At 38.2% G+C, this 24366-nt stretch overlaps 5 protein-coding genes across 7 annotated transcripts in view; 2 read left to right on the top strand and 3 right to left on the bottom strand.

Moving 5' to 3' along the window:
* Nucleotides 1–399: 399 nt before the first annotated feature.
* On the top strand, nucleotides 400–1893 carry LOC108361262 (histidine protein methyltransferase 1 homolog). Its single transcript, XM_017613846.1, has 4 exons — nucleotides 400–652; nucleotides 701–948; nucleotides 1020–1186; nucleotides 1251–1893. The coding sequence occupies exons 1-4, from the start codon at nucleotides 567–569 to the stop codon at nucleotides 1725–1727; spliced, it is 978 nt and encodes a 325-aa protein (XP_017469335.1). The 5' UTR covers nucleotides 400–566; the 3' UTR covers nucleotides 1728–1893.
* On the bottom strand, nucleotides 1807–3197 carry r2d2 (double-stranded RNA-binding protein r2d2). Its single transcript, XM_017613848.1, has 3 exons — nucleotides 2878–3197; nucleotides 2430–2783; nucleotides 1807–2364 (listed from the first exon to the last, which is right to left on the bottom strand). The coding sequence occupies exons 1-3, from the start codon at nucleotides 2986–2988 to the stop codon at nucleotides 1948–1950; spliced, it is 882 nt and encodes a 293-aa protein (XP_017469337.1). The 5' UTR covers nucleotides 2989–3197; the 3' UTR covers nucleotides 1807–1947.
* A 2482-nt stretch (nucleotides 3198–5679) lies between these two features.
* Nucleotides 5680–12352, bottom strand: brun (trafficking protein particle complex subunit brun). Of its 2 annotated transcripts, none has more exons than XM_017613844.1 (9): nucleotides 11675–12352; nucleotides 10794–11618; nucleotides 9658–10737; nucleotides 9046–9599; nucleotides 8406–8944; nucleotides 8097–8290; nucleotides 7810–8028; nucleotides 7516–7723; nucleotides 5680–7443 (listed from the first exon to the last, which is right to left on the bottom strand). In XM_017613844.1, the coding sequence occupies exons 1-9, from the start codon at nucleotides 11865–11867 to the stop codon at nucleotides 7167–7169; spliced, it is 4089 nt and encodes a 1362-aa protein (XP_017469333.1). In that variant the 5' UTR covers nucleotides 11868–12352; the 3' UTR covers nucleotides 5680–7166. The 2 variants fall into 2 exon arrangements, with proteins under 2 accessions (XP_017469333.1, XP_017469334.1); XM_017613845.1 differs by having other exon boundaries at nucleotides 7810–8001; nucleotides 11675–12349.
* Nucleotides 12353–12787: 435 nt separating this feature from the next.
* On the top strand, nucleotides 12788–15902 carry LOC108361260 (methyltransferase-like protein 13). Its single transcript, XM_017613843.1, has 11 exons — nucleotides 12788–13013; nucleotides 13100–13222; nucleotides 13280–13516; nucleotides 13576–13789; nucleotides 13848–13977; nucleotides 14047–14176; nucleotides 14532–14712; nucleotides 14771–14951; nucleotides 15012–15201; nucleotides 15260–15399; nucleotides 15462–15902. Exons 1-11 carry the CDS (start codon nucleotides 12922–12924, stop codon nucleotides 15869–15871), a joined length of 2028 nt encoding a protein of 675 aa, XP_017469332.1. The 5' UTR covers nucleotides 12788–12921; the 3' UTR covers nucleotides 15872–15902.
* A 618-nt stretch (nucleotides 15903–16520) lies between these two features.
* Nucleotides 16521–24366, bottom strand: part of LOC108361257 (splicing factor 3B subunit 2-like) — a 96879-nt gene continuing 89033 nt past the window's right edge. Inside the window, exons 1-5 of one of the 2 annotated variants that reach the window (XM_017613838.1) lie at nucleotides 19964–20070; nucleotides 18228–19901; nucleotides 17393–18157; nucleotides 17090–17334; nucleotides 16521–17007 (exon numbers count right to left, since the gene is read on the bottom strand). In XM_017613838.1, the coding sequence (XP_017469327.1) occupies nucleotides 16638–17007; nucleotides 17090–17334; nucleotides 17393–18157; nucleotides 18228–19901; nucleotides 19964–19975 (3066 nt within the window). In that variant the 5' untranslated portion in view covers nucleotides 19976–20070 and the 3' untranslated portion in view covers nucleotides 16521–16637. Of the gene's footprint in view, nucleotides 17008–17089; nucleotides 17335–17392; nucleotides 18158–18227; nucleotides 19902–19963; nucleotides 20071–24366 lie in introns of those variants that run through there. The other variant, XM_017613840.1, reaches the window with a different exon arrangement.

Below are 24366 nucleotides of genomic sequence, written 5' to 3'. Positions count from 1 at the left end.
TTGTTATAATATGAATTCGCCTTGTTTACAACAAACACATCATTTTGACATTCAGTAGTACCGCGACGAAAATCTAAATTCGCAAGTAACACCACCTTGTATAAATTCGCCTTGAGCACACCCATCAAAAGCAAAAACAAAATACATGTAAACTTTGCAGCGACATACCACCGCACTACAAAATACGTGTGGTTGTCGTTGTTGTAATCGAAATTCGCCAGTAAAGGCCCGTTTACATACAACTTTGGCGTTGCGTTGGCGTCGCTTCGACAGCTGACTATGAATACATGCATTTATATGAAAGTCTCCACATAACCAAAGTCGGGCAACGTCATCGCCAACACAATGCTGAAAGATGGCCAACTCTCAACTTTTCGCGCGCGTCTTTCGAACACCACCTTGTATAAATTCCCCTTCGAAATCACTTTCACATTGTTCCGAGTGGCAAGGCTAAGCGCACGTGCTGTTCTGGCAGCAGCCAGGTGGATTTGTTTACAAATTGGGAAAATAAAGCAGCTCTTGTGATAAATGCTTGTTAGTACAACTTTTACTAGTTTGTTTACAAAATGTTTAAGTTTGCATTTAATGTAGAAATTGACAACGAAAATCCTTTCAGCGTTAACATTAAAGAAAGTGGTTCAGATCAGACAAGGTAAACTTTCAAATCTTTTCATAACTTTATTTAAATTTGTATGTCCAGTGAAAACGTAGGAAAGGATGGACCCGAGGAGTGGTACACCGCGGAGAAAGTAGTCATAAGTTCAGAAATTTTAGAAAACTTGGATGTATACAAGTTAAATGCAACCACCTTGAATGTTGGTGACTTGCCCATACATCATGTAGTGACGGGATTCCTATTACAACACATCACCAGCAACAGCGGGGATAATAAAGATATTTCGAAAGCCGAGCAAACGCACTCTGATCTTATACCAGGAGTTTACGAAGGTAATATACACTCGTCCAATAAAATATGTTAAATGTATATGTACATACATACATTTACATAAATTCTATAGGAGGTGCAAAAATCTGGGAATGCACTGAAGATCTTCTCAAGTACTTGGCGAAAAATTTTAAACCACAATCATGGCGCGGCAAAAGAGTGTTGGACCTAGGCTGTGGTGCAGGTTTGCTCGGCATTTATGCATACAGATGTGGCGCTATTGTGCATTTTCAGGATTATGTGAGTAGAAATGAAATATAATTTAGCTAATACATATTTAATAAATTACCTTGCGTCTCAACAGAATAAAGATGTGCTGACACAAATTACAATACCAAATGTGCTCCTAAATGTAGTTGACGTGAAACCAGCAAAAGACAATTCCAACTCGGAGGATGCGACTGAGTCAAAAGTTGACCTAGTTAATACTGATGACTTAGGAAAAAATGTAGAATTTTATTCGGGCGATTGGTCCAAATACTCGGAGTTGACTTCTGAAAGTGTAGAGTGCAAAAGTGATAAATTTGATTATATATTAGCATCAGAGACTATTTACAATCCAAAAAATCAGCAAAAACTCTTAGATACATTTTATGTAAAACTAAAGCCAGATGGAGTAGTTTTAGTCGCGGCAAAAACATACTATTTTGGAGTTGGGGGTGGACTAAGACAATTTGAAACCTTGATTGCAAATGATAAACGCTTTCAGAGCAATGTGGTCTGGACAAGCACGGATGGTGTGGGACGGGAAATATTAGAATTAAAATTAAGTGAACAATAAACACATGTTTTAGTTGTTAGTAAAGCTAGTTAGTAAAAGACGACCTTAAAACAGAAACAATTTGATTTCAAACCAATTTCAGTACTTTTAATACACATATTCAGAGAAAAATTCAGTTTCTTATTTTAATAAATTGTACAATAAGCGTTCTTTAAGCCAATGGTTATTTTTTAACCAATAAAAAATTTAAATAGTTATAAGCTCAAAGCGATTATACTCTTTAGAGCATCACTTTGAAGTAACCCACAATATCTTGGTACACTTTGCTCGGCGGTCCAGCAAATACAACATCAAAATCACAGTTCAACTCGATGAATAATAAAGGCTCTGCTTTTTCTGTTGGCATTTTAGTAATTTTCGGTTTGATTTTTAACGCTTCCAACACATCCAATGCCTTTTCCTGCTCTGATTCATAAGCATCACTTGAAAGTATTTTATATGCTGCATTCTTCAATTCACTATAGAATTGTTTGAAATAATTATGCCGATCACAAAGTAAAACACCCGGCATTTCACCGGTAGTGGATTCAGTCATTTCACGATAAGTTTTAAACTTTTTGTATCGTTCTACTTCAAGATCTTCTTGTGCACTTTGAAGCGTAGCTACTTGCATCTGATAATCCAATTTGTTAACATCCTGCGAATAAAAAAGTATGTTTTACCTGATCGTATTTTTTCTACTTTGGCCTCTAAGCGACTTACATCAACAATTATACGCAACATTTCATAAGCAGCCTTTTGCCGCGCATCCTTCTTCTTCTCCGAAACACCATAGCGACGTATAGAAGCTACTGCACATAACGCTGTGAATTCAGGTGCGTCTGGTGTGCCAGCCTGTTGTACAATTTCGAATGTTGGAAGGGGCATTTGATGTTGTACACAATAATCACGCAATTGAACTACGACGTCCGTAGTTGGTATGCCAACATCAGAATCATCGACGAGATCTGGCATGTCGGTAAGCCGCAAGCGTTTGATGACCGCAAATGCAGCCTGATGTTTTGCATCACGTTTAGAACGGCCTCTACCCTCTGCTTCCGTGTCCATAACAGTAATCTATATTAGATAAATGCGATGTCGTGTCTTTCGTTAGTACATATTTCTCAGTAAATCACAATAGGTATGGATTTTAAGCATGCGAAAGGATTACCTGGCAGGCAAAACTACCGTCGTCCTCGTCAATATATTCGTAGTGCGGTTTCGGTAATTTATTTTTAGCACAATACTCCTCTAGTGCCGAAACCGAGGACTTGCCAACCATATTCGCCTAAAATTTTAAATGTCCGAAAACTCCGCCAAATTTAGAACTACGGTGATTCCCCAAGCTGCTAGTTTGTTTATTTGAGATAGTTTCCGTGTTCGCGATATGCCGGAACACTTTTGTTTTCACAGTCAAATAGAGATGTCTAAAAAATATCGATGCATCCAATATATTGATTTTATGCTTCGATGCATAGGCGCGTATTCATAGTCCAGCAACTAAGTCGAAACTAACAAAGTTGCAACTTAAATTTAAGTACCAACTTAAAATTTACCTCTATTCATAGTCGCATTTCAGACTTCTACTAAGTAGTTTCGACTTAGTTTGCGATATAGCAAAACGAGTGTGAAAATGTATCGATTTTTCTTTACGATATTTTAGAAAAATTACATTTTTATTAAATAATGTCAAGTTTGATCATCCGTTTATGTAATTTTTATTTTCATTGCATGATTATGCAAAAGGATAAGGTATCATTTTCTTGTTAATTGTGTGAAATAGCCAGAACAACCGCAGTGATGTGAAGTCGATGTTTATCGAAAGCATGCTGTGAAACATACAAATAGTAGATATCTAAATGTTATGCATAAATTTACTTTAAAAGAACTAGCGTCAAACTGACTTATTATTTGAGAATTTATCTAAATTATTCCAATTGTAAAATTGTGATGTAGCTTTATTCGGATTGTAATACGCATTTAATTTCATCTTCCGATTAAAATGGATCGTTCATTGTAAATTTCAATTGGAGATTATTCAATATTATCAAAATCACCCTCTCCCTTAATTTGATAAAATACTTCTTCCTAGTAACGACTTAGTTGCAGCTGCAGCCGAAACTAAGTTTTAAGTTGGTACTTAGCCAGAAAAGTCAAAACTAAGGCTACTATGAATAGCTTTAGTTGTGACTTAGAATAGTTTCCACTTAGTTGAGTACTAAATATGACTATGAATATGCGCCATAGACATTTTTCTAATCGATGCATAAGTGGTTGAAGTATCGATATATCGATGTTTCTTCATGATCCACATCGCTACCATTAGTACGCAGCAAGGTTCACAGCATAGAAGGTAACGACATGGTGCTGTCAAAAATTTGTTTTCCTCCAATGACGTAGTTACGAAGTGAGTTCTGATTGGCTGAAATATTTTACGAAGAAGGGGAGTTCACAAAACGCAGAAAATATAGTTGCCGTATAGCATATTTTAGGAATCCTAATCAAATGAGCATTTTTGTTATAAAATCGTGGCAAAACTTATTATAACAACATAAAATGTTATAACTTCACGTGAAACTAGATTTATGACATTATTTGCTGGTGATTTTATTCTTGAAAGTGAGTAGAATGCACTCGCGTATTTTTAAATAAAAAGCGTTCATAACATTGCCAAAATTTCGCTACTGAAATTGCAATTCATCTTTAGACATACGGTAAAACCTAAATTACCTTTTTCAGTGTAATTTTGGCAATCAAAAACAGCGGACTTAAATTTTTAATGATTAAAAAAAAAACTCAAAGACGCAGAAAAAAGCACAAACTTCGACGCAAATTGTCAAACGGTAAATATCAGGGTTACACATATTTGAAATAAAACGTGATGTATTTGTGACTAAAATATTAAAATTAAATTGCTTGCAAACGTCAAGAATTTGAAAAATGCCTCTCAGCGGTTCTACCTTCCTATTTTTTTATCATGATTGAAAATTTCAAAATGAGCCTAATGGTCTTCAAAAATAGTGCCGAAAGGAATATGAAAGTGCAACAAAATTAAATTTCTTTTAAGGCGTTTTAAGAACAATATATTTTAGAAATAATATTTTTAAAATACACTGAAGTAATATAATAATTATTAATTAACTAAATCATTACACTAAAGCACTTTTATGAAGGATTCTTTAGACATATATATAAATTCATAGAAAATTACATAGAATTCCGATTACGGAGGGGAAATACACGAAATATAGCTATTCTGACATATTTACACACATATATATGTACCTATATATATGCGAACCACAAACTTTCAATTCAGAATTTTTGGGTAGATTCCAAGTTTTCGATTTTATGCATTTTTCCATATAAAGTGTGTTTGAAATTCAGTCAGAAATAAAATATCAAAAATCAACGGGATACTACAGAAACTTGCTCTTTTATTTAATGGATTATAAAATTGCAAACTTAGAAACATTCTCAAAATTCGAAATTAAAAGCTTGTTTTTGTGAAAATTTACTTTTCGTACCGCGTATTCACAAAAGAATTAAGCGTTTTGTAAATATTTCTCACGGCCGTTATTTTTAATTTTCACATTTTGTAATTTTTTAATCTATAATGTGATATGTGATTTTTTGTTATATATTGGCATTTTATGCTAAATTTTTATGTATGTTTTATGATTGTGCCAAAACAGGATGAATTGAGTCAAAAGTGCCTCTGAGTTTGAAAGTGCCAAAAATGGCACTATTGTGCCTACTTTTCCATCACTGATACCAGCCCCACATTCTAGCAAGGAAAAAACGAAACGCACGGAAAAAAATACATTGAAGATGGCACAACGCAGAAACCGGTTTATCTCTAAACTAAATATGACAAGGGAGGACGGAAATTCGTTCCAAAATATGTACATCAAACACCCAACCCGACCGAAACAAAAACCACCAAAAAGGAAAGGTATATAACTTTTATCCGTAGACTTGGTTTCTATGCGTTTATTTGATTAATACAATATTTAACTAACATATATTTTTATTTTATTAATTTTTTTTTTATGCAGCTAGATATACTTTAAAGTATTTTCCTTTATATTAAATACACATACGAGTAGATAAAGTTCGCTTAAAAATCTCTGCATATATGCATATATATGCAAATATATATTTCAATTTACATATGTATATTTATTTTCGTTTTTTTTTTATAAACGTTTATGCCTGTAGTAACAATTGCTCTTAGAATTTGTTTATGCAAAAGGTGTACGTATGTGCATACATATATAAGTACATAAGTCAGTTTACAAATTTCAAGTACATGCACACGTATGTACATACATACAGATAGCGTTGATATAAATTTTTAGTTTTACATGCATATCGTCCTTGAAATGTGGAAAGCCGTAACTAACAAAAAATCCAAAATTCATTTTTTGACTTAATTGATGCATTTCAACGAATTACAAGTCCCCACATCATTTTACATATATATAAAAAAAAAATTGTTAGTTACGGCTTTTAGCATTTCAGCTGGTGACGATGTGTAGAGCAAAATAATAGCACGCAGTAATAGTATAATCAGATATTTTATTTAATGTAACACGAGCACATCAAACCCGTCTGGAATGGTGCTGTAGTCATCAGCAAATCACAGAAGAATTTATGTGCATTATCAAGTAAAAAAAAGAAAGAAAACAACACATTGATTCATTACTGAAACATAACTACTTTGTTAAGTTAAGATAATTATTTACGATTTAAATGGTAAACATCTTTGCATATTTACGTATATACAAACGAAATTATTATGTATGTATACAATTTATGTTCAATCAGATTTTTCAGAAGAAATTAGCTATGCGATTGGTTGAGAGACTTGAAACAAACAATTGAGAAATAGATTTAAAGTTTAAACATTTTAGCTTAATTCTGGAACATGAAACGTATAATTTTTTATAATAGAACCAATTTTTTCGCTAAATCGCTCCACAAAGCAATACACGATTTTTTCTAATTCATCATAAACACTTTAATAAAATAATGCATATCCCCGTTTCGTTGTATTTTATGCGGCAAACACAGGTGAAAAGCAAATGTTGTACATATGTATGTATATCATCTTTTCGCAACCTTTTGACCAATCACACAGCCCCCAGAATTCAATCCCAACTAACTAAACAAACTAAAACTTAATAAAAACTGCCTTGCTATACGGAATCGAGCACACATAATTGTTAATTGAAAACGAAGTAAAACAAATGGAAATGAACTGCAATCGGTATTTAACAATATCGCTTTTAGAGCAAAACAATGAAATAGTACTAATTTGAGTGGTGTTTGCGCGTAAATGCGAAAGCTTTATGCTTGTTTCGAATTAGCCAGCGCACAAAGCCAACAAAAAACGCATCAGCAATGTATTGGACACAACCCTCGCGTATGAAAACTTATAACTAAGTATCAGTTGCATTATTGCTCGATTACAGTAACCTCAATGGGCGGTATAAATTTCCATACATGCTCTTGTTGTTCATGATAGCTGGACGTGCTGCCAACGATGTCGCTAATTTGCAAAGCGGGTGCGCTGCAATCTAGCGCTTGGACAATGCCACCAGCTGGTTGTCCTACTTTGGGTTGCGGCTTCGAGCAGCATTGTATGCTTGCTTTAAAGCGTCCAGGCGTAAAGAAAATCACTGTGCATTCGTGTTGAATTTGTGCATGTTTTTGGAGAAGCGGTATTAAAACTCTGCGTGGTATAAGGAGAGATTATACATGTATATGCATATTTACATATTGAAAGCTTGTCGAGCTGTCTTACCTATTCGGACCGGATATGGCAACGCGTGTATCTAAATTATAATTTTCCATGCCATTCAGGTAGTCCTGATAGAATTTAATGGTGAGCACGAGATTACGCAACGGTTGCGCCGACTGATTGGAAACACTTACATTGAGCACAGCGCTTTGGCCAGCAGCGCATACGATTTCCGATTGTGGTTGGACGGGAGTATTTTGAAAGGAGACCGCTAATAAGTAGATGAAATGAAAAGAAAAATAAACGATTTTTTTACAAAGATCAACTATTTTTCTTTAACAATAAATGTAAACTTACTCCACTGCAGCGGCGATACGGTTGTCAAATCAATCATTGCAGGTGTGAGTACGATGCCGTGCAATGATGCTATACCCTGTATATCGGTGCCGGTGAGCAGCCAACTTATTTTAACGCGCTCTGCTATGTGCTCCGAACATAGTTTACTAATACTGTCGCTAAACGAGAGCAATTGTGTGCGGTAACAAAGGTCTGGAGAATAAATACCAAATTTTTTTTCTAGTTGAAACATTAATTTGGCTAAAGCGGCAGTTAAAGTTGCTATTACTTCTTGTAAAATTCAATACCTTTTTCCATATTCTCGGCGTACTCTGCTTCGCGCGCGGCCACCACCTGCTCGAGTGAGCAACGATCGACTGGTATGGGCACCCGGCAACTCTCTTTGGCCTCGATCAGTATACTTTTATTGTTAGTATAGTTGAGTGACATTTCTTGAGCAGTTAAATTGGATACATCTAACACCAAATAAAATTGCGAGGGACTACAAAGGTTACAATAGAAATTTTTTTATCATACGCAATATATTTTTGTTCAAAGGGAATGCGCGATAAGGCCGATTAAGTGCACACGCAGTAGATTTCATTAATCGTACTCACATTTCTGCAGGCAACACATCCCAGCTCGTTATCTGTGCACTTGGCAGCAGCTCCAGATTAAAAGATATTGCACATTGACGGCAGTAGCCCTCCTGCATGCCCTCGCCACCCGAATATTTTATCCGAAACTGCGCTTCAACATGCTGCCCGTAGCCTTGAGCACCTTGCGCACCAGCCGCTGGCAAACTAAGCGCCGCTAATGAAGGTGTGCCACCCGTTGTTGATGAACGAAAACTCAAATTATTGGGATCATTACGTCTACTGTATGCCGATTGTTGTTGTAGTTGTTGATTAGGCGAACCAACGCGCGACGGCAAACTTGCGTGACCTGATGATGAGAGCGTTGAGTACTGCAAAGAATGTGGACCACCACTAATGGTAGCAGCACCGGCATAATCTGCTTGCAATGCAGCCGTTACTGTACTGTTAGAATGCACCGAACCAGCATGCTGACTAACTATAGGACATACAAATTCAGCTTCGCCATAAATATGCACCATAAAATCAATTGAGCTGTTGGGTTGAATTGGAAGTTTCAACTATAGAAAAAAAAATATATATATATATAAAAAAAAAATTGAAATATGTAAATAACTATTTCACCGACATGAGTGTTTCGTAATTAAAGACAATCATTTACCTGCAACTCTTTTTCATCGATTTTGAAGATTTTTTTTTGCACCTCCTGTTCTACATTCGAGTTAAAACTTAACTCCAAATGTTCCACTGGCAGTGGGCTCTCATTGGTGATGGTTATGATGCAAGATGATGATTCGCCATTGTATAGCGTTAAGCTGGCAGATGTAATGACAATGTCCGAGCTAGCCAGCTGACTAAAGGTTGCCGTTTGGGGCAACGACGTCTTCACAGAAATGCGTGGTAGCGCTGGTATCACATCTATTAAGTAGTTAGGTGGAAATTTGCGACCGCGCATATTTTTCAAACGACAATTGGATTTGACTCCGAGCGCATGTGTGCTGTATCCTTGCACCTCCAATTGTCCCACCTCGATTGGTGTGCCGTGCAAAGTGACAGTTGTTGGGGCGTGCGGTTGCAAAATTACGGTTTGTGGCAGCGATTCAAACACGATCCCATTGGTAAGTAGACGCATGTCGCTGACAGTCAACTCGAATGGCAGAGGATTGCGTAGTCGTAAAGTTACTTCACTCAGATTGTTTTGTACCCAGAAGAAGGCTGAGCGTGTATTTCTGCCTTAATAACCATGAAAACAAAATTAAATACCGATACTTACCAATTTTATTCTTTTCTCGTTTCTTTTCACGCCTATCTATTGAGTTCAGGTGTATCGGTGTGAATAGGAAAGGTCCACTGTCTGCTTTCACGATTTTGATTCTCTGCGGCCGTAAATGCGCCGGCAAATCCCGCACAACCAAGTCCATGCAATACGGCAAATCCGTTAGATTTGCTGGCGGTATAACAGTGCCGTTTTCTAGCACCAAAGGCACGGGTGAACCTTCACATTGCGCACTTAAATTTTGTAATTGCACACACATATCACTCTGCTCCGTTGGTGTCATGTGCGCCCATTGCGTTTGCAACAAAAAAGTCATGTGCCGCGTGGCCAACGCTGATTGCCCCAAACGTCGAGCTGCTGCGATAACACCTTGCAACAGATCTATTTGTAGCGCTGGCCAACCTGCAGCATTATCGATCACCTCCATGGGGTCAAGGGCAAGTAAGTAACCGGAAAAACTTTCCAACATTAGACGGTATGTCTGCGACCAATCGGGATTCGGGTTGCCTTGTTGAACATATTTGAGCGCTGCTAGACGCTGAAAGAAGGCAGCCTTGCGTCGATAGCCGATTTGGTGATATAGATCGGTAATCACTTCGTAGCGCTTCACACGATCGGGTTCGCTCATGCGTACATTTAGATAGAGTATATTTTGCAAAAACATGGCAACATCTAGCGGCCGATTTTGTTCTATACAAATTCGAGCTGCCTTAAACGCCGCCTCCGTTTCTATGACTGCGGCATGTCCGTATTTACTATAATTAATAATTGCACGTCTATAGCAGCCAGGCAATTCATCTGGCTTCAATATGTTGCCCGGTAATTCCGTTGTACGAGTGCCATGCTGTGCTGCCGATATGGTCGACGTTGAAGATGATGTCGGCGTACCGGATGTCGATGAATTCGTTAGAATGGAAGATACTGAAGAACACGATGAGGATGCGGATGTCATCTGTACTGTTGGAGTGCCGGCGTGAACATCAGCGTGCGAGTTATGTTGTTGCTCGGTCGTATTCACTTTCACAGTCATATCACTAGCCCGCCATTTTTCCGGCGTGCCACGCAAAGGTGAAGAGCCTAAGAGAGAAATTATTTTTAAATAGCGAAAAGTTAAAAGGAGTTTGAATTTATACCATCCTGCAGAGAGGAGTTCCGATGAAGTGGCTCATTTTCTCGCAAATGTGGATACAGGAGTATCGCCGATGCTGAACACAAACCTTCTTCGCAAGCAGCTACCCACAACGCATCACCAATGGCACGCAAAGTTTCGCAAGCACTATGATAAAGGCTTAATGCATCCTCTACGAGTCCAGCTTGCAGCGATAAGTCAGCCAAATTTTTGGTAACTCTTCCGACACAGCGTTTACGATTGCTGCGCGATTCCATGTCGATTCCGACAAAGTCTCGCTTCTCTTTTGGTGCAAGCAATAAGCTTACTTTTTCTACCTTTTCCCGCGATCTATCTAAACGTTTCGATTCCAGAACCCAAAAAAGTGCATGTACAAACTCAGCAATGTGCGGCTCTAAATCTGCACAAGAATCCTGTTCACGGTAGAAAAACGCTTGCGCCTTAAAATTAGATGGCGTCGTATATTCATCTTGCAATCGCATGCAAGGTTTAGCTACATTACAGTTGACATTGACGTTATCATTGACTCGTGGAGCGGTAGTATCTTCACCCTGGTGGTCTTCACCAGCTGAATTCACTTTATCAGCATGGTTGGCTGGCGATGGTCCAAAGAATATTGCACGTGAGTCATACAGTGTACCACTGTAGCGGACTTTCAGCGATTCATGTTGTCTACAAAGCTCATTTAACTCAGTTTGGCTTTCGAATTTACCAATAGTTATTAAACCTATAAGACGACGATGAGTTTGGAAATCACCCCAGTCGTTGTTTTCTACGGGATGATCGTGTATGTAGCGAACCCAAATATCACGGGTAACGCCTGTGGAGTCTGCAAAAAATGTGAAACAAATTTACACTACTTCCTTTGCTGTACACACTACTCACCATTAATTTTTACATTGCTGACGCGGCGCACCTTATCAAATGCTTTCTGAAGCGAACGTGGCTTAGATGGTCCTACGCCACGCAGCAGTACCAACAAACTACCATGATGCAGCACATTTTGCTCGTAGTCTGGCCTGGACATAATGGTTTCGCCAGCCTCATGCGACAATATTAGACCGACATTCGCCCGCATTTATCGTTTATTTATTGGAGTTCTTTGCGCAACCGAAAACATTTGTATGACGTGGTCATGTGGTGGAAGAGGTGCGGAACTGATGGATTATGCACGTATATGAAAGTAACTACAGTATTTAGACCACTTTTACTGCAAATAAAACTTTTATATTTGGAGTTTATAAAAGAAGAAATGATTGCCACTTTTCATTCGATCAAAGTGCCTCCTCTTCCATCAAACACACACATGCACCTACGCCCCTCCGACACTTTCACTTAAACGGAACAATGTTTTCCAAGAGTGCTACAGATATTTGCAGTATCCAACTTAAACTTTACATTTAATAAGGTAAAGTGTAATATTTAAAATCAAATAACACCAATTAATGCTAAAAGTGTTGATTTATCTAAAATTACTATTTATTGAGCCAATCAGTCGTTTTTCTATACGTCAAATATTTGTTGTTGTTGCGAACTGTCAAAAACACTTGGAAAATTCATTGGAAGGCGGTACCAGAATTTATTGGAATGCACTACCGGAAGTACAGGGTTATGAAAACGTGTTCTCACCCTGTACTAACGGTAGTACATTGGGCCCCAACATATATATGGTCCCACATAATACCCCATTCCAGGTAACTGTAAATGTAATCCCATTTCCAATTAATTAAAACGAAAAACGCAAAACTTGAAACCGAAAAATTGTTCGCCAAATAAATATAAAAAAAGATATATTGCTGTCATTTTGCAAAAAAACGACACTATTTATATAAGTCAAAACTTAGCGAAACTATTAAAGTTAAGTAAGTAGCTTGCATTGAACTGTATAGCAGGCTTAATGTATGCATGAGTGAAAACTATCGATAAAGCTTACAAAACCATCGATGCTTTCGATAGTCGAAACCAATCGCCGCTCTCGATAGTCAAAAACCATAGATACTATCGCTAGTGCCATCGAGAGTTTACCAGTTCTAATTGCAATTGTCTATCAATTTTTCTTATTTCGTTTTTGCCTTTTTATCTTGGGGGAATTGGGACGTGAAATAAACAATTTCCATTTTATCAATAAAACTATGAATTTATTGCCCAAATCACACGAGGAGTTCGCCCAGCCGGAATACTGGAACTCTTTCTTCACGAAACGTGGCGAGAAGGCTTTCGAATGGTTGGTTTACGTGAGCAACATTACATCGGATCAAAGGATTCTCTACTTCGCATTAACTATTATCACTTTTAATTTCTCACCTTAAGGTATGGCGAATACTTGGAATTGTGTGAGCATATACACAAATATGTAAAAAATACAGACCAAATACTAATGCTTGGTTGTGGTAATTCACAACTTAGCATGGACATGTACGACTCAGGTTTTAGGTAAGTGACCGACAAGTAAAAATGCTAAAAATTCGACCTTTCTGCTTTTACTTTCAGAAATATCACCAACATCGATATATCAACGGTGGCTATACGTAAAATGCTGGAGCTGAATGAACGAAAACGTGTGAACATGAAATTCTTGCAAATGGACGCTACACAAATGACCTTTGAGGATGAGTGCTTTTCTGTGGCGTTGGATAAAGGTACATTAGACGCGCTCTTTGTCGATGATACATCCGAAGTACATGCCACAGTGGAGCGTTATTTCAATGAAATTAAGCGCACGATGCGGTAAGAATCCGTAACATTTTCATTAAAAACAACGAGTTCAAACTGATTTGTTTTTCTAGTAATGGTGGACGCTACTTGTGCATAACACTGTTACAAGAACACATATTACGTTACATTTTAAATTACTTTCCGCGTAATGGTTTTATGTTGCGCATAGTGCATTGTGCAGACGCAGACCGCGCTAATCAGGAAAAGAGTGGCGACAATCCAGAAGTTATGGCAATGCCAGTTTTTCTTGTTGTTGCTACCAAATTTAAGGCCTTACCAATACCGGTGTGTTTTGCCTTACTCTTTATGTTGTTTTCTTAAATAATAAAATGAATTTTTGCAGATCCTAGAATTTAGCTTGGGTAAGGACAAAATGCAACGTTTATCAAACGCAGAAGAACTTACAAATGCAGTTGCTGCTGTGCAAAAAGCGGCGCTAATTTGTAATGGACTCGCACGTACAAATATTGCTGGTTAGTAAAAAGTGTTTGTCAGTTGTGAATATATGTATGTATGTAGCTAAAACTTTTGCTGGTTTGTAGGTCACAACGAGGTTGTGATGGACTTATGCCAACCGGGCGAATCAAATCCCCGCTACACAGTACATGTACTAGACCAACCACCGGCAAGGGGGTTGGGTAAATTTGCTGCCTTTATAGTACCTCAGGGCAGGTAAATAAAAATAACTTCCCACTTAATTTTATACATAAGTATATGTACATACAGCACATTTGCTGCAAACTCGATAAAAACGGCTTTAAAATTTTGAACTTACATATGTACATATACTCCCATAGTAAAAAATGAACGCATATATATTGTTCTACTGCTTATCGGTAGAGCTATGAAATTTTTACACAACATAGAAGTGAAAGTAACGGTAAAGTCTGCCTACTTAACACGATTTTGGATTATGGCACTCTTGCACCAAATGTGGAATATGTGCATACATATGTATGTGCATTGCGGGTGTTTCCTTATTTATGTATCGTAATGTATTTTTAATGTGTCATGCACATACTTACAGAGAAATCGAATGGCTTTTTGCTACACCTCAGGGACGTAAAAAATTACAAAAATCAGCGAAATTTCAACGCTTAGCTGTTGTAGCACTTCATCGCGATCAGGAATATAGCTCATTGGATAGTGTTAAAGGTGAATTGGCGGACAGCATTAAGTGCCTTGCTCCTTTGGGCCTAACGGAACAGGTGGAATATAAATATTCAGTAAAACAATTGAATGTAAACTTATGCATCTGAATTTCAGATACCTTTCCTTTCGCTGGGTGCCGATGTTGGCAAGCGTGAAACATTAGTAAGCGGGTTTTCGAAAATATCTGGCGAATTCCGCATTGAAGAAGTGGAGGGAAATGATGGCAAAGTATTTCGGCGTTTGATTTTCTTGAGTAATCAATTTGTAGTACAATCGGAAGCGTTAGTGAAAACAAGTATTTTTAAAAATTTTAAAGCAAGAGTTCTTTCACTTACAATTTCCTCTATTTTTGCAGTAAAATTGAAAGGGAAAAAGGAACGCAAGAAAATTGACTTTGGTTACTTGGCTTGCCAACATCATTTATATATGTCCGCAGGTGTGCAGTTGGTCACAGGCTTGAAAAACAACGCCAATGAGTTTAGAGATGTCGTAGTGGTGGGTTTGGGCGGTGGTGGACTTTGCAGTTTCTTACATGCGGCAGTACCGTAAGTTTTGAGTTTATTTTATATACTGATTAATATTTTTTCTATACTAAATTTTTAGCAATGTACGCCTTACTGCCGTGGAAATAGATCCCATTATGCTGGAAGTTGCTGAGCAATATTTCGAGTTAAAACAAGATAATCGCTTTCATGTCGTTATCGATGATGGTTTATCCTTTTTAGAAGTTTGCAAAAATGAAGGTATTAATTTTTTCTTAACAGCAACAGCGCAGCAATGTTGTTTAATTAAAACTTTTCTTTAGAAATCAAATTCAACGCAGTGTTATTTGACGTTGACAGCAAGGATCTTTCCCTCGGCATGAGTTGTCCACCAAAAAGTTTTCTGGAACCCTCTGTACTTGACAACATTAAGTGTATTATTGGCGAAAAGGGCATTTTCATATTGAACTTAGTGTGTCGTGATGACGGGCTACGGGACGAAACCTTACAGCAAGTGCGTGCCGCCTTTAAAGCCGTCTGCTGTTACAAACTTGATGAGGACATTAATGAGGTTATTTATTGTTCGAATAACGAAAAGTACAAAAGCATTGCAGAGTGGAAGAGGGAATTAGGAGCGGCTGCGCGACGTTTGAACAGTGCGGCGAAAGAACAAAAACTTAACAGCGAAGATATGTTGGAAGTTACAGAATTCTTAAATGATTTAAAGATTTAAATTAATTTAATAAAGCTAAATGTACTTTTCAGTTTGCAATTTTTCTTATATATGTATGTGAGTCAGTCAGTTGGAGTATTTACCTTATTATCCGAAATAATTTTTCGCATATTCGGTTCATCATAGGAGTGTCCTTCAAAATTAGAGAATCCAGATGAAACCTCTTCTTCATTCGAGAGAACGATATTTGTTTCTTTGCACATTTGGGAAACAACAGATGGAGAAGGACTCCATTTGAATTGGTGTCTCTTGCAATAAGAAGCGACTCGCATATTTTTAATTCAGTTACTGCCAGTCCACTCAAAAATATAAAATGTATTGGTAATATTCTCATAGTCTTTCATTACATTTTTTTTTATAGAAATTTGGTTCATAGTGCAACAAGGAGCATAAAAACCATTATTCTAAAATTTGTATAAAAACTAGGAAATTTCGATAAAGCATTCATTATTTCTAACGAAAATTTTCAACTTTTTTGATGAGATTTCCTTAAAAATATTTCGAGTATGCCGTTTTGTAGCCCATCGTGCACAAGCTCACTACAACACCAATTCACTGCAGTAACGGAATCTATTCCACTTTTGAATAATGCATCGCTTTTTTGTACATATTCCCTCTCTCTCTCTTTTAACTTAAAGACTCCCTCAAGTTGATATTAGCTGCGAAATGTTATATAGCGTTTATTCACAGCTCTATGCGTAATATATATATGTGTGTAAACGCCCTCAAAGGCAACTTTTTTATATAAATGAGTGTTAGCTTCAATTTAAAATTTAAACTCCTTATACTTCTTTGTTGTTTTACTGGTTGTATCTGCTTGCTGTCGCTTACGTTTAGACTTTTGGCGTGCCACATGTTCTGCCAACATATCGGAAAGATCCTCCTTTTGCAGATGACTTTGTTGTTCTCGCATTTGCTGCTCGTAGCGTTGTGCCATAGCATCATTATCCAAATCCAATTCAGATGGATCCAATGCCAATTCGACGGTCCCCTCACGATCTACTGTAACAGCAGCACGTGTTGGAGGTTTGCTAACGCCACTTATATCGTATACGTGTGTTGAGCCCATCATAGAAGCACCAACACGGTCAGTGCGTTTTTCGGGTAGTACTTGATATAAAACAGGTGTGTCGTTGCTGAAATGAAAGATATTGAAAGTAATTATTTTCAGTGCAAAGAGAGGGCATTAATATTTTTTCTTTAACATAAACAACTTACTCCTCAATTTCGGCCTCAATTTTCTTTTTGCGCAACTCAATCGTTTCAGGCGTCTCCATACCAGCTGGTACACTTGTTAGACCAGATGGTGTTACCAGACCTTCTGCTGGGGTCACAAGTCCACTCTCGTCTGGTTGGTTAGCCAGATCTTCACCATCCTCCTCTTCTTCTTCTGAAGATTCCTCGGACTCAGACTCCAGCTCACCCCATTGATTACGTTCAATATCGCCTTCATCTATGCCACTCTGTAACAAAGAAAATCCACGATAAATATGTAGTTACTCCAGAAATACAATTACTTACATCTAAATCCATTATGTTGGTGCCAAATACATCACCGTACAGTGGCTTGCCAGTTTCATCTACAGGCGGTTTGCCCCAGCCACCAGCATGATAGCCAAACGAAGTGCCGTCAGGAATCGGTGCATTCAAACCGGGTATTTTCAAATTTGGATATGATGGCGGCGGCCCATAACGTTGTTGTGCAATAAGCCATGGTGGTGGAATTTTATGCGAATTTGGTCCCACCGGCATACCCAGTGCAATGCGTAGTTCCTCTGACAAATCACCTGGTTTCTTCTCACGCAAACGCGTCTCGTATTCCTTACCTTCGTAGTAAAGGTCACCGTGTATAGTCATACGCGGCTTTGTTTGCCACTTGAAGAAGGCGTCATGTAATTTTTGGTAATCAATATCGATTTTACCCATTTTAGGACGTACACGCTCGCGCATTTTTGATTTGAGCGATTTGGCGTCATCCTTTTCCTGCAAAGATTCGCGCATTTCCATGATACCCGTTTTCTTGATAAATGCTGGCAAATCGAATGGTGGTTTTTCAATACCACGCTTGCCCTGTAAATATTTGCGCTTAAAACACCAGTGACGTGGCACTTGCACAGTGTTGCGGTAGGCTTTCAATTGCACAAGTAATTTCGGATCTCGAGCGGTGACATCGTGCATTTCTACAACATCAGGACGTGAAACTAATTGCTTCAACTCGGCGACACTGAGGCGTGTAAGTTTTTTTAGTTTTCGTTTCGACAATTTTTCTTTGTCCTCTTTGGGTTCCTAAATAACAGTGAAAAAAAAAATGTATATTTATTAATGAAGTCACACAGTATCGTTTAAGATGCAGTACCTCATTCTCCTCATCATCGTCATCGTCTTGCATCTTATCGACTGGTTTCTTTGGAGCTGCTGCTCCTTCATTTTCAGTAGCGGTTTTGTCTTTTTCAGCCGGTTTTGGTTTATTTTCTAGTTTAAAAATTTCGAAAACTCTGTAAAACTGCCGATACATCGGGGCTAAGTCAGCGATTGTTATGCGTTCCGGAACATATTCGATAGTCACATCGTCATCCTCAGTTTCTACAGATTTTCCTTTCTTTTCTGCTTTGCTTTCTTTACTCTTTTCCTTTTCCTTTGATTTTTCTCTTTCCCTATCCTTGTTCCTGCTCTTTCTGTCCCTGCTGTCCCTATTTCTGTCTCTCCTATCTTTCTCTTTATCCCTTGTATTCTTTCCGTCTCCTTCATCTCCAGAATCCCTTTCATTTGTTGCCTTTTTCGGCTCAGCAGTTTTGTGTTCTTGTTCTACTTTATTTTCATCTTCTTCAGCGTGTTCATTTTCCCCATCATCAAGTGCTCCATTTGTTCTCTCCAGTTCTCGTTGCTGTCTTAACTTACGATTCTGCTTCTTCCTACGCTTTTTCTTCTTATTTTTCTCTGCACGACTTGGCTTGGCCGCTTTTCCACCTACTCCACCGTTCATTTGAGTCTCGGCCTCGTCATCAGAATCGTCGCCTACGTCACCATAATCATTGCTAATAACACCACCGCCAGCTGCAATACCTTGGTTTATGTCGCTTGAAGTGAAGTCTTCCGAATTTATATGGAATTCTGCTGCGCGTTGATCTTTTAATGCCAAAACATCTTCTAAAGCCTTCGGTAGCACCACTTCGGTTGGCTTCTTGTTCTTATCTTCGCCGTCATCGTTTTCATCAGATTCACTGCCATCGCCAGGACTCTCGGGTTCAGCAGAGGTGCCTCCAGTGGCATTGCCGCCATTACCACCCACAGGTTTTTCTAAAGGCGTCGACATAAGTGGCATGGGGCGGGAGCCTTGTTCAACGCCGGGTACCTCTCCACGCGGCGGCGGAGGCCCTTGATTCCATGGCTGAGGTGGAGGTATTTGTTGATGTGTTGGTGGTGGTCTCTGTTGTGGCGGCATTGATGTCATTAGTGGCATCTGCTGAGGCGACATTTGCTGTTGTGGCATCTGCTGGGGTGGTGGTTGAAGTGTGTGTTGCGGCGGTAACTGCTGTGTTGGTGACTGCATTTGTTGTTGTGGTGGCTGCAAATGTTGTTGAGGTGGAGGCTGCATATGTTGTTGAGGTGGTGGCTGTCTATGTTGTTGAGGCGGCGGTTGCATTTGCTGTGGTGGCGGTTGCATTTGCTGTGGTGGTGGCTGCATATGTTGTTGAGGAGGTTGCATTTGTTGTGGTGGCGGCTGCATTTGCTGTGGTGGTGGCTGCATACGTTGTTGAGGGGGTTGCATTTGTTGGGGTGCCTGCATATGTTGTTGAGGGGGTTGCATTTGTTGGGGTGCCTGCATATGTTGTTGAGGCGGTTGCATTTGTTGGGGAGGTGGCGGCATTTGTTGCAATTGTTGGTGTGGATTCATACTCAGCCCGGGTGGAAACATTGGCGGAGCCGGTGGTCCCGGTAACAAACCCGGTGGTGGCCGCATGCCAAGCAATGGTGGTGGCGGACCGCCCTGCATGGGCCCCGCGCCAGGTGGCATAGGCATTTGTGGAGGCTGAAAAAGTATAATATAAAAAATATCTGTTCTATTTAATATATTCGCATTTTAATAAATACTTGATCACCCATTTTTAACAACGTTTTTCTTTAACTTTTCCGATTTTTCAACAATCACGGCAAAATTTTCACAATTTTTTAGACAGAGATGACAAAATTGTTGCAAATGATGAATGTTGCCATATAATTCCAGAAAATCGTTTATCGATAACAGTAAAATATTGCACAGTCCATAAAAATGCGTGCAATAGTTGTGTTTGCTTGCCCCTTTTGCGGGTAAATCCAGAAAGTTTTAACGATTTTTCATGTTTTGGCGTTTTCGTGCGCAAAAACTTGCAATTTATAACTTTACATTTGACATTTATAACTTTGCCAGGAAAGCGCCAGACGCAAATGGTATGCCACAATGAACGCCAAGAAAACAATTTTGTACTGCCATCAGTGATACCGCTACTTTGGTTTTGCCGATTTTGACAGTTGTGGTAACTTGTAAATAAACCTTTGTTCACAAATCAGCGAAGGAGAAATTTCAATTATAAGTGAAAAATCAGCTTAAATTGTGTTAATTTGCAATTTGTGAGTAATTTTTGAGTTGAAGACTGCGTAAAAACTAATACAATGAAGTGCTGTGTGTTAATTTGCGACAGCCCCCAAGATGCAAGAAGCGTAGATGCAAGTGCAGCGCTGGGACGAATCGCTGCATTTTGTGTACATAGGGCACGGCAAAGCCGTTCCCGAAATATTTCTCTATTATTATATTAACAGCATTTCCTCACAATGATTTTGTTTCTGCTCCACGCAGCCTCCATTAGCAAGTTAACTAATCAATCCCGCAGAGATGCTGCTGCAGTTTTCTGCAGCAGCCTTAATTGCAAAGCAATGGAGTGCACTAAAACGTGTGCTGAAGCAGCCTCAATTGCAAAGCAATGGAGTGCACTAAAATTTTCACTGTTCTCTAATAGATTTGGTGAAAAATGCAATATTTTCGCATTTAGCAAAATTAAAACACGTTTTTCGCTGTAAAGTGAACTGCTTTGGCAATTTCAACTCGTCCTTCTTTTCGCTCTATTCTTTGTTTACTTGTGGTGCACAAATGTCAACGCCCAGGACGGCGCAATCTTGTATTCTATCATTCTTGGTTTCCGCATGAAAACTCGAATTTGGACGAAACAAAATAGGTTTGTATAGTAACTTCTCCAGTTAAACATTGCAGCGAGAGCGTAAAAGCAAAATAGAGCGTAAAATTGAGAAGAAGAGAAAACTAGCAGAAAAAGTTACTGAACGCAAAACTCAAGAATGATNGGAGAAATTTCAATTATAAGTGAAAAATCAGCTTAAATTGTGTTAATTTGCAATTTGTGAGTAATTTTTGAGTTGAAGACTGCGTAAAAACTAATACAATGAAGTGCTGTGTGTTAATTTGCGACAGCCCCCAAGATGCAAGAAGCGTAGATGCAAGTGCAGCGCTGGGACGAATCGCTGCATTTTGTGTACATAGGGCACGGCAAAGCCGTTCCCGAAATATTTCTCTATTATTATATTAACAGCATTTCCTCACAATGATTTTGTTTCTGCTCCACGCAGCCTCCATTAGCAAGTTAACTAATCAATCCCGCAGAGATGCTGCTGCAGTTTTCTGCAGCAGCCTTAATTGCAAAGCAATGGAGTGCACTAAAACGTTTGCTGAAGCAGCCTCAATTGCAAAGCAATGGAGTGCACTAAAATGTTCACTGTTCTCTAATAGATTAGGTGAAAAATGCAATATTTTCGCATTTAGCAAAATTAAAACACGTTTTTCGCTGTAAAGTGAACTGCTTTGGCAATTTCAACTCGTCCTTCTTTTCGCTCTATTCTTTGTTTACTTGTGGTGCACAAATGTCAACGCCCAGGACGGCGCAATCTTGTATTCTATCATTCTTGGTTTCCGCATGAAAACTCGAATTTGGACGAAACAAAATAGGTTTGTATAGTAACTTCTCCAGTTAAACATTGCAGCGAGAGCGTAAAAGCAAAATAGAGCGTAAAATTGAGAAGAAGAGAAAACTAGCAGAAAAAGTTACTGAACGCAAAACTCAAGAATGATAGAATACAAGATTGCGCCGATCGGAGAGGATTTTTGAGAATAACTTGTGTGTGACGTCACACTGGTGCAATTGCGAGAGAGAAATGCCAAAACGTGAGCAAGAATGGAAGAAGAAGAAAAAATGTTGCAAGGAAAACGTAAACAAGTTGCACAAGTGTGACGTCATGCAAACAACGATTCTGTCAAATTCGTTAAGAGAGGAATAGCGGACCGAGATCGGCGCAACCTTCGTATTCTCTCAATCGTGCGCAAAACTAGTAAAAACTTGCAAGTGAATAGTTGTTGCACACTTTTCACACAAGCACTTACACAGTCTAGTACATCATTAATATTATGATAAAAATAAAGTAAGGTAGCATGAACCAAAAATACAAGATCACGTAAGAACGCGACGTTGTATTTGTAACTGGTTTTGAGAAAAAAGTTTGCGAAAGCGGGTTCGTCAGNTTGTGTTAATTTGCAATTTGTGAGTAATTTTTGAGTTGAAGACTGCGTAAAAACTAATACAATGAAGTGCTGTGTGTTAATTTGCGACAGCCCCCAAGATGCAAGAAGCGTAGATGCAAGTGCAGCGCTGGGACGAATCGCTGCATTTTGTGTACATAGGGCACGNGCTTCAAACAAGTAAGAGTTTCTCTGCATTATGGCCTCAAACCGACATATATACATCTTTCATTTGAGTCCGTATGGAAAGCTCTGTTGGCTCCTACATTCGGGTTTTTATAGGCGAGTCTCCCCTGAACCGTTTTTTTCATATTTTTGGCCTATGTGCGCTTTTATTCGAAACCTAAATGTTTCGGTACCGAGCATCGAGAGTATTGGATACTTTTTAAATCGGTACCGAATATCGATCAATACTTAAAAGTATTGACTCAGCACTTCACTAGAAACAGGCAACATGTAAACACAAAACAGCTGATATGCACTTTGACGCTTTATCGGTTTTTACCCCACGAACCAAAAATACAAGATCACGTAAGAACGCGACGTTGTATTTGTAACTGGTTTTGAGAAAAAAGTTTGCGAAAGCGGGTTCGTCAGCTGAGCGTTAGTTTACATCACAAGCACCACTATTTGACATTTTTATTCAAGTAAAGAAGAGTTAATTCAACCTAAATTGTGCGTTTAAAGTGGCTGACAATAATTTTGGTTTTCGTTGTTTTCTTTGCTATTTTTTTGTTAGTTTGGGAGGAAAATTAGTAATAAATATTTACATAACTTTGGTTGTAATAAATTAAGAAAATATTATTTTAAAAACTAAAAATTTAGAAGAAATGTTTTATAGTAATATCATGCAGAGTATTCTCCGCTTTCTATAAGTCATTTACGCGCTGCGACAAAAAATTTATAAATTTCGGTAATGGTTCTGCTTCGATAACATTGCACCGAACATCCTCTAGAGCTCAGTTCGTATTCATGATATGCCAAAGGCCCACGATTGGATTTTCGGTTCCCTCCTATGAATAAGAGAGTTCTACAAAAATTTTTCTTTCCGCAAATGTTTTTTACCGTTTTGATAAATTTTCTTAAATTCGGGAAAATGATTCGGAATATGGTACCATTCTTTACACTTTCCAAACTATATATTATACATACATATTTACCACGAATAAGAAGCCAATAATATTCAGAATTCATATAATGAAATTCCGCTTGGTACCTTCCTTTTATCTGTCTGTATATCAATGTCCGCAACTGTATTTGTAAAATCATACATAAGCAAACGTCAAATATTTAAAAATGTGAACGTCAAACATATTTCGTTGTGGTAATGGAGACGGTTGTGATTTAGCAACTGGATTTATTAAATCTTAATGAATAAATCTCTCAATGGAGACATAGTATTATTACGTGATCTTGTGTCTTTCGCTCATGGTAAGGTAGAACCGCTGAGAGTCACTTTTAAAATTCTTGACGTTTCCAAACAATTTAATTTTTAAATTTACTCACAAACTCACACACACATTTTCATTTTCAATCTCAAGCAACAACAATTTCGAACAATTTTATTTTTTTAATTTTCACTTTTTATTCCATGGGAAAAATAAAAGATTTAAATATTCAGTTTCCACTGCTTTTCTTCAAAGTCAAATAGTGAATTGGTAGGTCCCTGAAACTCACCCTCTTGTGATTCACACACTTTTCTGGTGACAAAATCAAAGGTTTTTTTTAAAAGTATTTAATTGATTAGGTAATCGTTTCAAAAGTTCTTCGATTAGGGCGATTAAACATTTTTGAGGATTTTAATATGCTTCTTAAGTCAAGTTTATCACGCAGTTCACTAGCCTCTTCTGTAAAATTATCGTGGAAAACTAAGTTTTGTATATTATTATAATTGGCAAAAATTTATTTGTAGGGAAAAAATCGCCAATGGCGATTT

This window comes from Rhagoletis zephyria, unplaced genomic scaffold, assembly GCF_001687245.7.
Source record: "Rhagoletis zephyria isolate East Lansing unplaced genomic scaffold, Rhagoletis_zephyria_1.1 Rzeph_scaffold_00725, whole genome shotgun sequence".
In the NCBI taxonomy this organism is placed as follows: Eukaryota; Metazoa; Arthropoda; class Insecta; order Diptera; family Tephritidae; genus Rhagoletis; species Rhagoletis zephyria.
This window is presented reverse-complemented; position numbering and strand designations above follow the sequence as displayed.